The sequence below is a fragment of the Somniosus microcephalus genome, chromosome 14 (genome assembly GCF_052327205.1).
Source record: "Somniosus microcephalus isolate GS21.2 chromosome 14, FLI_Smic_1.0, whole genome shotgun sequence".
In the NCBI taxonomy this organism is placed as follows: Eukaryota; Metazoa; Chordata; class Chondrichthyes; order Squaliformes; family Somniosidae; genus Somniosus; species Somniosus microcephalus.
The window spans coordinates 26,169,112-26,183,751 of NC_141000.1; the positions used below are offsets into that span (position 1 = coordinate 26,169,112).

The following is a 14,640-nucleotide window of genomic DNA, read 5'->3' on the forward strand; positions in this document are numbered from 1 at the left end:
AGGACAAAGGGATTAATTAAGAGGGGGGAAATAGAGTATGAGAGTAAGCTTGCAGGGAACATAAAAACTGACTGTAAAAGCTTTTATAGATATGTGAAGAGAAAAAGATTGGTGAAGTCAAGCGTAGGTCCCTTGCAGTCAAAATCAGGGGAATTTATAATGGGGAACAAAGACATGGAAGACCAATTAAATACATACTTTGGTTCTGTCTTCACAAAGGAGGACACAAATAACCTCCCAGAGGTGTCGGGGAACATAGGGTCTAATGAGAGGGAGGAATTGAATGAAATCAGTATTTGTAGGAAAATGGTGTTAGGGAAATTGACGGGATTGAAGGCTGATAAATCCCCAGGGCCTGATAATCTACATCCCAGGGTACTTAAGGAAGTGGCCCTAGAAATAGTAGATGCATTGCTGGTCATCTTCCAAAATTCTATAGACTCTGGAACAGTTCCCAGGGATTGGAGGGTAGCTAATGTAACCCCACTATTTAAAAAAGGTGGTAGAGAAAAAACGGGGAATTATAGACCGGTAAGCCTGACATCGGTAGTGGGGAAAATGCTAGAGTCCATTATAAAAGATGTGATAGCAGAGCACTTAGAAAACAGTGACAGGATTGGACAAAGCCAACATGGATTTACAAAAGGTAAATCATGCTTGACTAATCTACTAGAATTTTTTGAGTATGTAACTGGTAGGATAAGGGAGAACCAGTGGATGTGGTGTATTTGGACTTTCAGAATGCTTTCGATATGGTCCCACACAAGAGACTAGCGTGCAAAGTTAAAGCACATGGGATTGGGGGTAAGGTACTGAATTGAATAGAAAACTGGTTGGCAGACAGGAAGCAAAGAGTTGGAATAAATGGGTCTTTTTCTGAGTGGAAGGCAGTGACTAGCGGGGTACCGCAGGGATCGGTGCTAGGACCCCAGTTATTCACAATATATATTAATGATCTAGACGAGGGAACTAGATGTAATATCTCCAAGTTTGCAGACGACACAAAGCTGGGTGGGCGTGTGTGCTGTGAGGAGGATGCAGAGAAACTCCAGTACGATTTGGACAGGTTGGGCGATTGGGCAGATGCATGGCAGAGGCAATATAATGTGGATAAATGCAAGGTTATCCACTTTGGTGGCAAAAGCAGGAAGGCAATAGATTGGGAAAAGGGGAAGTGCAAAGAGGACTGGGTGTCCTTGTGCACCAGTTGCTGAAGGTAAGCATGCAGGTGCAGCAGGCGGTTAAGAAGGCAAATGGTATGCTGGCCTTCATAGCAAGACGTTTCGAGTACAGGAGCAAGGATGTCTTGCTGCAGTTGTACAGGGCCTTGGTGAGAACACACCTTGAGTATTGTGTGCAGTTTTGGTCGCCTTATCTGAGGAAGAATGTTCTTGCCATGGAGGGAGTGCAGAGAAGATTCACCAGACTGATACCTGGGATGGCAGGAATGACGTATGAAGAGAGATTGGGTCGATTAGGCTTATATTCGCTGGAGTTTAGAAGAGAGGGGATCTCATTGAAACTTATAAAATTCTAACAGGAATAGACAGACTAGATGCAGGAAGGATGTTCCCAATGGCGGGGAGTCCAGAGCCAGGGGTCACAGTCTAAAGATAAGGGGTAAGCCATTGAGGACCGAGATGAGGAGGAATTGCTTTACCCAGAGAGTGGTGAACCTGTGGAATTCTCTGCCACACAGGGCAGTTGAAGCCAATTCATTAAATATATTCAAGAAGGAATTGGATATATTTCTTGAGGCTAAAGGGATCAAGGGATATGGGGAGAAAGCAGGGACCGGGTACTGAATTTGGATGATCAGCCATGATCGCATTGAATGGCACAGCAGGCTCGAGGGGCCGAATGGCCTGCCCCTGCTCCTAGTTTCTATGTATCTATGTTGGTGAGGGTGAGAGAGATGGTGTGTGTTGGTGAGGGTGTGTGAGATGGTGTGTGTTGGTGAGGGTGTGAGATGGTGTGTGTTGGTGAGGGTGTGTGTTGGTGAGGGTGTGAGATGGTGTGTGTGAGATGGTGAGGGTGTGAGATGGTGTGTGTGAGATGGTGAGGGTGTGAGATGGTCTGTGCGTGATGGTGGTAGTGGGTGTGCGGGCACTCACTTTTCTGGATGTCATGTTTGAGCAGCGTGCTGTAACTTACAGATCTAACTTCATCTCACAGCAGGAAGTGTGTGACTGCTCTTTCTGTGCTGTGGTTGGTTTTATACATAGATACATAGAAGATAGGAGCAGGAGTAGGCCATTCGGCCCTTCTTGCCTGCTCCGCCATTTAATGAGATCATGGCTGATCCTTTAATTCAGTATCCCGTCCCCGCCTTCTCTCCGTAACCCTTAACCCCTTTTGCCCGTAGAAATATATCTAATTCCCTCTTAAATATATTTAATGAGCTGGCGTACACTGCCCTCTGTGGCAATGAGTTCCACAAGTTCACCACTCTCTGAGTGAAGAAATTCCCCCTCATCTCTGTCCTAAATGGTTTAGCCCTTATCCTTAAATTATGTCCTCTAGTTCTGTTCTCACCCGCCAAGGGAAACATTCCTTCTGCATCCAGTCTGTCTAGACCTGTCAGAATTTTATACACTTCTATGAGGTCCCCTCTCAATCTTCTAAACTCCAGTGTGTACATCCCTAAACTACATAGTCTCTCCTCATAGGTCATTCCCGCCATTCCTGGTATCAGCCTGGTGAATCGCCGCTGCACCCCCTCCATGGCAAGAACATCCTTCCTCAGATGAGGCGACCAAAACTGTACACAGTACTCGAGGTGTGGTCTCACCAGTGCCCTGTACAGCTGCAGCAAGGTATCCCTGTTCCTGTATTCTAACCCTTTTGCTATGAAGGCCAGCATACCGTTTGCCTTCTTGACCGCCTGTTGCACCTGCATGCTCGCCTTCAGTGACTGGTGTACAAGAACACCCAGGTCTCTCTGTACTTCCCCCTCTCCCAATCTATTGCCATTTAAATAATAATTTGCCCTCCCGTTCCTGCACCCAAGGTGGATAACTTCGCACTTGTCCACATTATAGTGCATCTGCCATTTATCCGCCCAATCGCCCAGTCTGTCCAAATCGCTCTGGAGCTTCCTGGTCTCTTCCTCTGAGCCCACCCCACCTCCTAGTTTAGTGTCGTCTGCAAATTTGGAAATGCTGCATCCGACTCCCTGATCCAGGTCATTAATGTAAATTGTGAACAGCTGGGGGCCCAGGACAGATCCCTGTGGTACCCCACTTGTTACTGCCTGCCATTCAGAAAATGAGCCGTTTATTCCAACTCTCTGTTTTCTATCTGACAGCCAGTTCCCTATCCACGCCAAAACTTTCCCCTTTATCCCATGAGCCTCAATTTTCCATGCTAATCTTTTATGTGGGACCTTATCGAAGGCCTTTTGGAAGTCCAGGTACACCACATCTACTGGCTCTCCCCCATCTATTCTACCAGTTACTCCCTCAAAAAATTCCAATAGATTAGTCAAGCACGATTTACCCTTTGTAAATCCATGTTGACTCTGTCCTATCCTGTCCCCATTTGCTAAGTGCTCCGCTATTTCATCCTTAATGATGGACTCCAGCATTTTGCCCACAACTGATGTAAGGCTTACAGGTCTGTAATTACCTGCTTTTTCCCTACCCCCCTTTTTGAATAGTGGGGTAACGTTAGCTACCCTCCAATCCATCGGCACTGTTCCCGAGTCTAATGAATTCTGAAAAATCATCCTTAGTGCATCCGCTATCTCTAGGGCCACCTCCTTCAGTACCCTAGGATGCATGTTATCAGGCCCTGGGGATTTGTCCACCTTCAATCCCTTTAGCTTCCTTAACACCATATCCTTAGAGATATTGATTTGCGTCAGTTCCTCCTTTGCCAATGTCCCTATTTTTCCCGATATCCCAGGGAGGTTTTTTGTGTCTTCCTTCGTAAAGACTGACCCAAAGTATGCATTTAGTTGATCTGCCATTTCCTTATTTCCCATTATATATTCCCCCGTATCTGACTGCAATGGACCAACTTTGGTTTTCACCAGTCTTTTCCTTTTGATATATTTATAAAAGCTTTTGGAGTTAGTTTTTATATTTTCCGCCAGCTTGTTTTCGTAAGCTATTTTGCCCCTCTTGATCATGCCCTTTGCCCTCCTTTGCTCTATCTTAAACTGTTCCCAATCTTCCGCTCTGGCGCTTTTTTTGGCTATTTTATACGCCCTATCTTTGGATTTTATGCTGTCTCTAATTTCCCCTGTTATCCACGGTTGAGTCACCTTTTTAGATTTCCTTTTATGCCAGATTGGTATAAACAATTTTTGCAATTTTGTCATTCTATCTTTAAATGTTTGCCATTGTTTATCTACCTCCAGTTTTGGAGCGGGTTATACCGATATAAATGTCACGCAGTATATTGGTGGGTGTACCGTATCCTAACCCACACCAAATCCCGGTCACCAATCACCCCTGTGCTCGCTGATCTACATTGGCTCCCGGTCCGGCAACACCTTGATTTTAAAATTCTCATCATTTTCATATCCCTCCATGACCTCACCCCTCCCTATCTCTGTAACCTCCTCCAGCCCTACAACCATCCAAGATCTCTGCACTCCTCCAATTCTGGCCTCTTGCACATCCCCGATTTTCATAGCTCCACCACTGGCGGCTGTTCCTTCAGCTGCCGAGACCTAAACTTCCCCACCTCTCTTTCCTCCTTCAAGTCGCTCCTTAAAACCTACCTCTTTGGCCAAGCTTTTGTTCACCTGCCCTAATATCTCTTTATGTGACTTGGTGCCAAATTTTGTCTGAAAATGCTCCTGTGGGACGTTTTTACTATGTTAAAGGCACTATATAAATGCAAGGTGTTGTTGTTGAGGCATTGTTCCTTATAAGTTCCAAATATACTGCCCTCTGCTCTTCCTCCGCTCCAAGACTCATCATAGTTTCCCTCTCTAACCCAAGTCACAAAAATGTGGCCCTTTCATCTTGCTAAATCTTTGTTTCTCTTACAAGCTTCTGGCTTTTTAAACCCCTACCTTGACTTTACCAAATCATGAACCTTATATTCCATTGTGCTCTTGTCATCCTGCATTATTGCCTTGATATTGGTCTCCACTATAAATAAATCCGGCTAGGGCCAACAGCAGACTCTCTCAGGGCACCCTGACAAACACAATAATTCCACCCCACCCCAAACAAAGTAAAACTGAATTAAATGCAGCAGACGCGACAACAGAGGCTTAGTTTCTCCTGTCAATACAGGGCACGGTACTCTTGCGGTTGTGGAACTGAACCAGCAACCCAAAGGTTGCGAGGTCAAATCCTGCATTTGACAAGTTGAATTCAATAGATCTGGTAATAAACCAGGAAAGAATTACTACAAAATAAAGAACTTGCATTTCTATAGCGCCTTTTATGATCTCGGGATGTTCCGAAGTGTTTTACACCCAATGAAGTACTTTTGAAGCGTAGTCATTGTTATAATGAAGGAAACACAGCAGCCAATTTGCGCACAACAAGCTCCCACAAACAGCAAATGACCAGATAATCTGTTTTAGTGATGCTGGTTGAGGGATAAATATTGGCCGGGACACCGGGATAACTCCCCTGCTCTGCTTCGAAATAGTGCCATGGGATCTTATGTCCACCCAAGAGAGCAGACGGGGCCTCGGTTAAACATCTCATCTGAAAGACAGCACCTCCGACAGTGCAGCACTCCCTCAGTACTGCACTGGATTGTCAGCCTGGATTATGTGCTGGTCAATGTTTATCCCTCAAGTCTCTGGAGAGGGGGCTTAAACCAATGACCTCCTGACTTAGAGACTCATGGAGCCATGGCTGAAAGCTGCCGGATTGCCATGCATACCCAACTGGTTCACTAATGTCCTTCAAGGGAAGTGAACCCCTGACCCCTGACCAGTCTGGGTGACACAGTTACACACTTAGGCGTTGACTCTTATGCCCTCAGGACCTAGATCCCAAGAACAAGATTTTTTTTAATGTATGGGTCAGAGTAATGATATTATCCTGTAATTCTTCACCCATACTTTGTACCTGTTCCACTTGGCCTACAATTCTAGGAAGTTTTGAGCCATTCAGTTCAGTGTGTCTGTTCCCGAACTATTTACCTTGGCTTCTTTGGTTTGCTGCAGCGATCGCCCCATAGACGCTGCCCCCGGACCCAGCTGATGTAACCGCTGCCATGGAAACCTACCAGCGTCATTAACAGGAGGACCAACATGGGGGAGGCCATCATAATCTGGGTCTTCGTGTAAACGGTGTAGGAGGGCTGCAGCTGGACACCACCTGCTCATAGAGACATACTGTACTGCTACCTGGAAACTAGCCGACACATCCACAGCAGTTACAGGACTTGACGACAAATGGTCACTGCCGAAAGAGAGAAAGAGAGAGAGAAAGAGAAAGAGAATATGAGAAGAAAAAGAGAAAAAAGGGGAAGAAAGAAGGAAAGAGAGAAAGATAGATAGAAAGAGAGAGAGACTTGCATTTATATAGTGCCTTTCACGACATCTCCAAGTGCTTTACAGCCAATGAAGTACTTTTGAATTGTAGTCAATAGCAATGAAATAAATTACTATCTGTTATTTAAGTGTTTGGTTGAGGGATATATATTGGTCAGGACACCAGGAGAACTCCCCTGCTCTTCTTCCAATAGCACCATAGGATTTTTTACGCCCACCTGAGGGGGTAGACGGGGCCTCGGTTTAACGTCCCATCAAAAAGACGGCACACTCTGACAGTGCAGCACTCCCTCAGTACTGCACCGAAGTGTCAGCCTGGATCTGTGCTCAGATATCTGGACTGGGGCTTGAATATAATGCTGATGTTGAGCTCGCCGCAAGGCCTTCAGGAAGGTGACATTTATTGTCTTGCAATGCAAAAATGCCAAGTGCAAATCACTCCGCCAAGCCTCTCCTACTATAAACAGTGAACACTCCAGTATAGCTTAGATTGTAGACAACACAATCTGCTTGGGTGGTTTAATTGTTTCTTCGATGCACTGTGCCGCAGAACAGTCGGATGCAAGTTAATTCCGACAGAGGTTTCTGGACCAGAGCCCAGCCACTGGTCCCACAAGTGAAGGTGGTAGAAAATGTAACAAGAGCTACCCCAGGCCATTCTCATTCAAGGACGCTGTGCTGTGGGTAGACCGAGGCAGGGGATGGGGGGGAATACACTTTTTTTTTAAAAGAAAAATAATAATTAGATAATGGTCCATGACAGGGCAATTTTAACCAATGTCTTCAGATAATCCAGGCTGACACTCCCAGTGCAGTACTGAGGGAGTGCTGCTCTGTTGGAGGTGCCGTCTTTCGGATGAGACATGAAACCGAGGCCCCCGTCTGCCCTCTCAGGTGGATGTAAAAGATCCCGTGGCACTATTCGAAGAAGAGAAGGAGGGTTCTCCCCCCGGTGTCCTGGTCAATGTTTATCCCTCAACCAACACCTAAAACAGATTATCTGATATTATTGCTGTTTGTGGGATCTTGCTGTGCGCAAACTTTCTGCTGTGTTTCCTACATTACAACAGTGACGTCACTTCAAAAAGTACTTCATTGGCTGTAAAGCGCTTTGGCACGTCCGGAGGGTCATGAAAGGCGCTATAGAAATGCAAGTTTCTTTCTTTCAACAAACAATGAGACCTTGTTAGCCGCACAGAGTAATTTAGCACTAGCACCCTCAGATAATTATAAGACGGGAGTCGATAGGAACACATTCTGAGGCCCTTCAATAGCCAGCAGCCTCAAGTCATCATCTGTGAATTGAAAACTCTCTTCTTGCTAAATGTCTATCTGCAACAGGCACAAATCCGGGTTACAGGCCATACTTACTCAACGGTTAATGAGAACAAGCAGCGTTGGGCCATCAAGGTCACGGACTGCTGCTTTGTAAACAGTCACCACCTCTCTCCATCTCCGGCCCGCACTTAGTTTTTCCTCTTTTAAAAAGACTCCTCCTGTTCAATCCACCAATATGGCTTCTGGTCACATCTGTGCGACCTCAAGCAGCCTGCTGCCAGCTTACCTATGCCCGGAATGTTCCATGTCTCACAGCAGGGGTGGGGGAGGGGGGGGGGGAATCCTCAATCCTCCCCACTCTTAACATTCCAAACGCAACAGGCTTCACCTCTCACTACGAGAAACCGTCCCATTAATCACTAATCCCAGTGAGCTGCTCCTGTCTTTTAATTTGCATGAGACTAGCTAGCACACATAACAAAAACAGAAATTAAATGCTATTCAGCATGACAAGGCACTTGGGTGAAACCACTGGGAATCCCACTGACGCCTATTCAGGCTTTATCTGCCCGCTTCTTAATCTGCAGCCCTGTTGAGGCCAGCTGCTTGCAGAGGAATTCGATTCATCTGAATGGTGGTTGCTCGCTGTCAACTTGTGGAGCTTTGTCCAGCTGCTGTCCGCGCGGGCAGTTCCAGAGTCCACTGATCAGAAGCCGCTCTACAATGTATCACGGCTCAGCTGCTTCTGTTAACGTGTCAGCAGTGGCTCAGTGGGTAACACACTCGCCTCCGAGTCAGATAGGTCGTGGGTTCAAGTCCCGCTCCAGAGACTTGAGCACAAAATCGAGGCTGACACTCCAGTGCAGTACTGAGGGAGTGCGGCACTGTCGGAGGGTGCCGTCTTTCGGATGAGACTTTAAACCGAGGCCCCATCTGCCCTCGCATAGGATGTCATTTGTGACTTTGATAAGAGTCATTTCAGTAGAAAGAGCAGGGGAGTTCCCTCCCGTGTCCTGGCCAACATTTATCTCTCAACCAACATCATTAAAAAGATTATCTGGTCATTATCACAATTGTGGGATCTTGCTGTGTGCAAATTGGCTGCACGGTTACAACTGTTACTATAGTACAATTAGTGTCATCCCCCAATAAACACACACATTTTTAGCAGACCCGGCTGACCTTTCTCTCCCTAGCCCTGTTGTAGTGCCTCTATTCTTGTCCCAACTAAGTTCAGCTAATTCAGTGTAAACCAGGTTTCAACTTTGTGCACATGTCCACAGTGCACCTACTCGCTGAGCCACGAGGAGCGGTTGGTCTTAATGGTTCCATTTTGGGGACAATTGGAACAAAGGTAAATTATCCTCAACTAATTTTCCTCAGCGGGAAATATGTTGTCCGTGCGGTACAGCTGCCTCGCCAGCAGACAGCGACATGGAACCAGTGACACAAGAAGCAAGTGCAGAATGGGGAAAGCCCATTCAGCCCATCAGGCCCACTCCATTCAACAGACCCTAATGCACTGTATCTCGAGAGTGATGAATAATCATAATTAAGGTCCCTGTGAAAGCAAAGCTAGTAACTATCTGTATGGTTGGAGCCAGGGTATCGATCTAGCACCTCCCAAACATGTGACCTCCACCACCTAGAAGGACGAGGGCAGCAGGCGCATGGAAGCACCATCACCTCCAAGTTCCCCTCCAAGTCACACACCATCTCGACATGGACATATATCGCTGTTCCTTCATCGTCGCTGGGTCAAAATCCTGGAACTTGCTGCCTAACAGCACTGTGGGAGTACCTTTACCACATAGACTGCAGTGGTTCAAGAAGATAGCTCACCACCTTCTCAAGGGCAACTAGTGATGGGCAATAAATGCTGGTCTTGCCAGCGTTGCCCATATCCCAAGAATGAATTAAAAATTGTTCACTCCTCCGCAATCTGCACTTCACAACAGGATGGGTGCAGAGTGTTTGATCAGTGCTGTATGTCTGTACTTATCCTTACAAGCTTAAATTCAATTCTTAACTCAATATTAATCCAGGTCCTTTTCAAAAGAATTAACATAACTTCTGATATATTCCACAACTCTACATCTCTGTGGGAAAATACATTTCTGAAACTCTCATCTTCCTTGAGGCTTGCGAATGGCTACTCATTTCGTAACTCCTGCATTCGCAAATGTGCCAGTCAATCCCATAAGCTGTTTGCATCCAAGTTGCCCTGGATTCTCAGCGGTTTAAGCCCTAGATCATGCCGCATCTCCACATTCTTTGCTCCAACACGAACAGGTTCAAATCTGTGAGGCGCCCTCACTGCTAAGCATTCTAAAACCCTGGGATTATCCTTGTGGCTTTTCTCGGAACTCTCGCCCATATCATTCAACGTCATCATGAGCGTTTCAGTAAAACGTGTGGCCAGTTTTGCTTTCCAGATCATGCCCTCTGTTATAAGGATGTGGGCGACACTGGCAAGGCCAGCATTTAGTGCCCGTCCCTGATCACCCACATAGTGTGAGACTGGAGTCACATGTAGGCCAGTCCAGGTAAGGGTGGCACAATTCTTTCCCTGAAGGACATTATAGTTCAAATCCATTCGTGGTCTCGCCTCTCCCGATCTCTGTAACCTCCTCCAGTCCTACCATTCTCCGAGATCTCTGTGTTCCACCTATTCTGGCCTCTTGTGCATCCCTGACTTCCTTCGCCTCTACATTGGCAGCCGTGCTTTCAGCTGTCTAGGCCCCAAGCTCTGGGATTCCCTCCCTGAACCTCCCCACTTTCCGTGCCTTCAGTTGTCTAGGCCCGAAGCTCTGGGACTCACTCCCTGAACCTCCCCACTTTCTGTGCCTTCAGCTGTCTAGGCCCTAAGCTCTGGGATTCCCTCCCTGCACCTCTGCACTTTCTGTGCCTTCAGCTGTCTAGGCCCTAAGCTCTGGGACTCACTCCCTGAACCTCCCCACTTTCTGTGCCTTCAGCTGTCTAGGCCCTAAACTCTGGGACTCACTCCCTGAACCTCCCCACTTTCTGTGCCTTCAGCTGTCTAGGCCCTAAGCTCTGGGACTCACTCCCTGAACCTCCCCACTTTCTGTGCCTTCAGCTGTCTAGGCCCTAAGCTCTGGGACTCACTCCCTGAACCTCCCCACTTTCTGTGCCTTCAGCTGTCTAGGCCCTAAGCTCTGGGACTCACTCCCTGAACCTCCCCACTTTCTGTGCCTTCAGCTGTCTAGGCCCTAAGCTCTGGGACTCACTCCCTGAACCTCCCCACTTTCTGTGCCTTCAGCTGTCTAGGCCCTAAACTCTGGGACTCACTCCCTGAACCTCCCCACTTTCTGTGCCTTCAGCTGTCTAGGCCCTAAGCTCTGGGACTCACTCCCTGAACCTCCCCACTTTCTGTGCCTTCAGCTGTCTAGGCCCTAAGCTCTGGGACTCACTCCCTGAACCTCCCCACTTTCTGTGCCTTCAGCTGTCTAGGCCCTAAACTCTGGGACTCACTCCCTGAACCTCCCCACTTTCTGTGCCTTCAGTTGTCTAGGCCCTAAGCTCTGGGACTCACTCCCTGAACCTCCCCACTTTCTGTGCCTTCAGCTGTCTAGGCCCTAAGCTCTGGGACTCACTCCCTGAACCTCCCCACTTTCTGTGCCTTCAGCTGTCTAGGCCCTAAGCTCTGGGATTCCCTCCCTGAACCTCCCCGCTTTCCGTGCTTTCAGCTGTCTAGGCCCCAAGCTCTGGGACTCACTCCCTGAACCTCCCCACTTTCTGTGCCTTCAGCTGTCTAGGCCCTAAACTCTGGGACTCACTCCCTGAACCTCTGCACTTTCTGTGCCTTCAGCTGTCTAGGCCCTAAACTCTGGGACTCACTCCCTGAACCTCCCCACTTTCTGTGCCTTCAGCTGACTAGGCCCTAAACTCTGGGACTCACTCCCTGAACCTCCCCACTTTCTGTGCCTTCAGCTGTCTAGGCCCTAAGCTCTGGGACTCACTCCCTGAACCTCTCCACTTTCTGTGCCTTCAGCTGTCTAGGCCCTAAGCTCTGGGACTCACTCCCTGAACCTCCCCACTTTCTGTGCCTTCAGCTGTCTAGGCCCTAAGCTCTGGGACTCACTCCCTGAACCTCCCCACTTTCTGTGCCTTCAGTTGCCTAGGCCCTAAGCTCTGGGACTCACTCCCTGAACCTCCCCACTTTCTGTGCCTTCAGCTGTCTAGGCCCTAAGCTCTGGGACTCACTCCCTGAACCTCCCCACTTTCTGTGCCTTCAGCTGTCTAGGCCCTAAGCTCTGGGACTCACTCCCTGAACCTCCCCACTTTCTGTGCCTTCAGCTGTCTAGGCCCTAAGCTCTGGGACTCACTCCCTGAACCTCCCCACTTTCCGCACCTTCAGCTGTCTAGGCCCTAAGCTCTGGGACTCACTCCCTGAACCTCCCCACTTTCTGTGCCTTCAGCTGTCTAGGCCCTAAGCTCTGGGACTCACTCCCTGAACCTCCCCACTTTCCGCACCTTCAGCTGTCTAGGCCCCAAGCTCTGGGACTCACTCCCTGAACCTCCCCACTTTCTGTGCCTTCAGCTGTCTAGGCCCTAAGCTCTGGGACTCACTCCCTGAACCTCCCCACTTTCCGTGCCTTCAGCTGTCTAGGCCCCAAGCTCTGGGACTCACTCCCTGAACCTCCCCACTTTCTGTGCCTTCAGCTGTCTAGGCCCTAAACTCTGGGACTCACTCCCTGAACCTTCCTACCTCCATGAAGCTCCTCAAAAACCTACCTCTGACAATGTCCTAATCTCTCGTTGTCAATTTGTGGCTGATTATGCTCCTGTGAAGTGCCTTGGATGGTTTACTATTTTAAAGATGCTATATAAATGCAAGTTGTTGTTGTTTTATAGCTCAAACCCAGATGTAACCCAAGTGTGGAAAGGGAACAAAGTATTATTATGATGGTGTGATTGTCACAATCAAAGACATGTGGCAAGAGATTCACCTTCCACCATTCACCGAAACCCTAGGGCTGACTGGAACCTTCAGCTCAACAAGCAGGCCACTTGCAGTCTGCCATTTAGTGGAACTTTTTCAATTTAGTTAATCTCCCAGGAGAAATGACTAACAGGCAACAGTCCCAAGATAAGAATCTCCAGTTTTACCCTGGCTTTGAAGGTAATGGAGTGAACCTCCAGCACGTTAATCTGATATTCCAATCTGCATTCTTTCAAGCTAACTGGTTATACGCCAGAAAATATATTACCGTAAGGCATTACACCAAGGGCCAAACCTACAGAGTCTGAGCCCTGGAAATCTGGCCCTGGAGGTCCAGGCAACAGATATCATTTCTTATTTTATAGGACTGGAAGTTTCAAAAGGGCCTGTTGCCTTGTGGATAGATACATTCTGAATCAGAAGAACAAGATCTGTTCGTATCAGCGACTTGGCATTTACACAATTTAATGAGAACAAGGGCTTAAAGCTTTATATGTGGCCCCCGGGACTTAGCAACAAAAACTAGCATTTAAATACAAGTTGTTGTATCTTTAACCGAGGAGCGTAATCAGACAAAGCTCGGACACCGAGCCAAGGGACGAGACATTGGGACAGGTGACCAAAACATTGGCCAAAGAGGTAGGTTTTAAGGAGCGTCTTAAAGGAGGAAAGAGAGAGAAGTGGAGAGACGTGGGGAGGGAATTCCACCACTTAGGGCCAAGGCAGCTGAAGGCACGGCCGTCAATGGAGAAGCGAAGGAAGTGGGGGATGGACAAGAAGCTAGAGCTGGAGAGATGCAGAGTTCTTGGAGAGTTGCAGGGTTGGAGGAGGTTAGAGAGAGAGGGAGGGGCGAGGCCATGGAGGGATTTGAAAACAAAGATGAGAATTTTAAAATCGAGGCGTTGCTTAACCGGAAGCCAATGTAGGTCAGCGAGCGCACAGGGGTGATGGGTGAGCGGGACTCGGTGCGAGTTAGGACACGGGCAGCCGAGTTTCGGATGAGCTCAAGTTTATGGAGTGTGGAAGATGGGAGGCCGGCCCGGAGAGCGTTGGAATAGTCGAGTCGAGAGGTAATAAATGCATGGAGGAGGGTTGCAGCAGCGCATGAGCTGAGGCAAGGGCTCCAAGGTTTGCTGCTCATGAAGACAAAAGCTTGGTCACCCTTGTTGGACTATCTCACCTACATTTGCCGTTCGCTATTACTTTAGCACCGGCAGTAACTCCAATATTCCAAACTATTGCCAATCAGAGAATTCAAGCTTGCTTGTTAACACTTATTCTAAAAACTTATATTCTTTCCTCATTTTCCAGTTTCCCCCACTCCTCATTTGGACTGGGGCTTGGTTCTATTACACACATCCGCTCCTCTATGAGGGAAGCGACAAACCTTCCAATCCTCTTGCTTTGCCCAAGTGTCCTCCCTTGTTCTGGGGCCACAGCTAAAGTTAGATAACTCACTTTCACCTATGTAGCTGGCCAGAGTTACAGTGTTACTATATAGACCGGCTATTCTATTATGGGGGCAGCAAAGCTGAGCTCCATCCTGGCCTCGTCGGGTATCTGCATTTTGGATTTTTCCTCAGGGGTCACTGGATAGTCATCAGGAGCCAGAACCCTGGCTGACATATCTCCTCCCTAATCCAGAGCTCCATCATACTTGTGTCGTCAGCGCTCCTCTGAACATCCCCTCTCCTGTTCCTTCTAAGCTCAAGGTATTTATCCTACATTGCATCTCCTCCTCCCTGCATCCCTCAGTGTGTTTAAGTCAAGGCAGTCTTCAACTCTAACTCATTCTTCCCCAGGACCCATGGAAATCATTACCTCCCTCAGTACTGCCTTCTTCCTACAGTCTACTGTCTTTTATTTCCAAGCTTGGGCGTCCCCCTAAACACACCTTCCTGATCCTCCTCTGTGGGCCTTGCTCCTT

At 47.9% G+C, this 14,640-nt stretch overlaps 1 protein-coding gene across 7 annotated transcripts in view; it reads right to left on the minus strand.

Moving 5' to 3' along the window:
* The window catches only part of shroom2a (shroom family member 2a), a 299,172-nt gene that overhangs the window by 133,106 nt on the left and 151,426 nt on the right, over positions 1–14,640 (minus strand). The window contains exon 1 of one of the 7 annotated variants that reach the window (XM_086006380.1): positions 7,844–8,001. The exons of the other annotated variants lie outside the window; for them this stretch is intronic. Coding sequence (XP_085862506.1) covers positions 7,844–7,878 — 35 coding nt within the window. The 5' untranslated portion in view covers positions 7,879–8,001. Of the gene's footprint in view, positions 1–7,843; positions 8,002–14,640 lie in introns of those variants that run through there. 7 annotated transcript variants of the gene reach the window in all.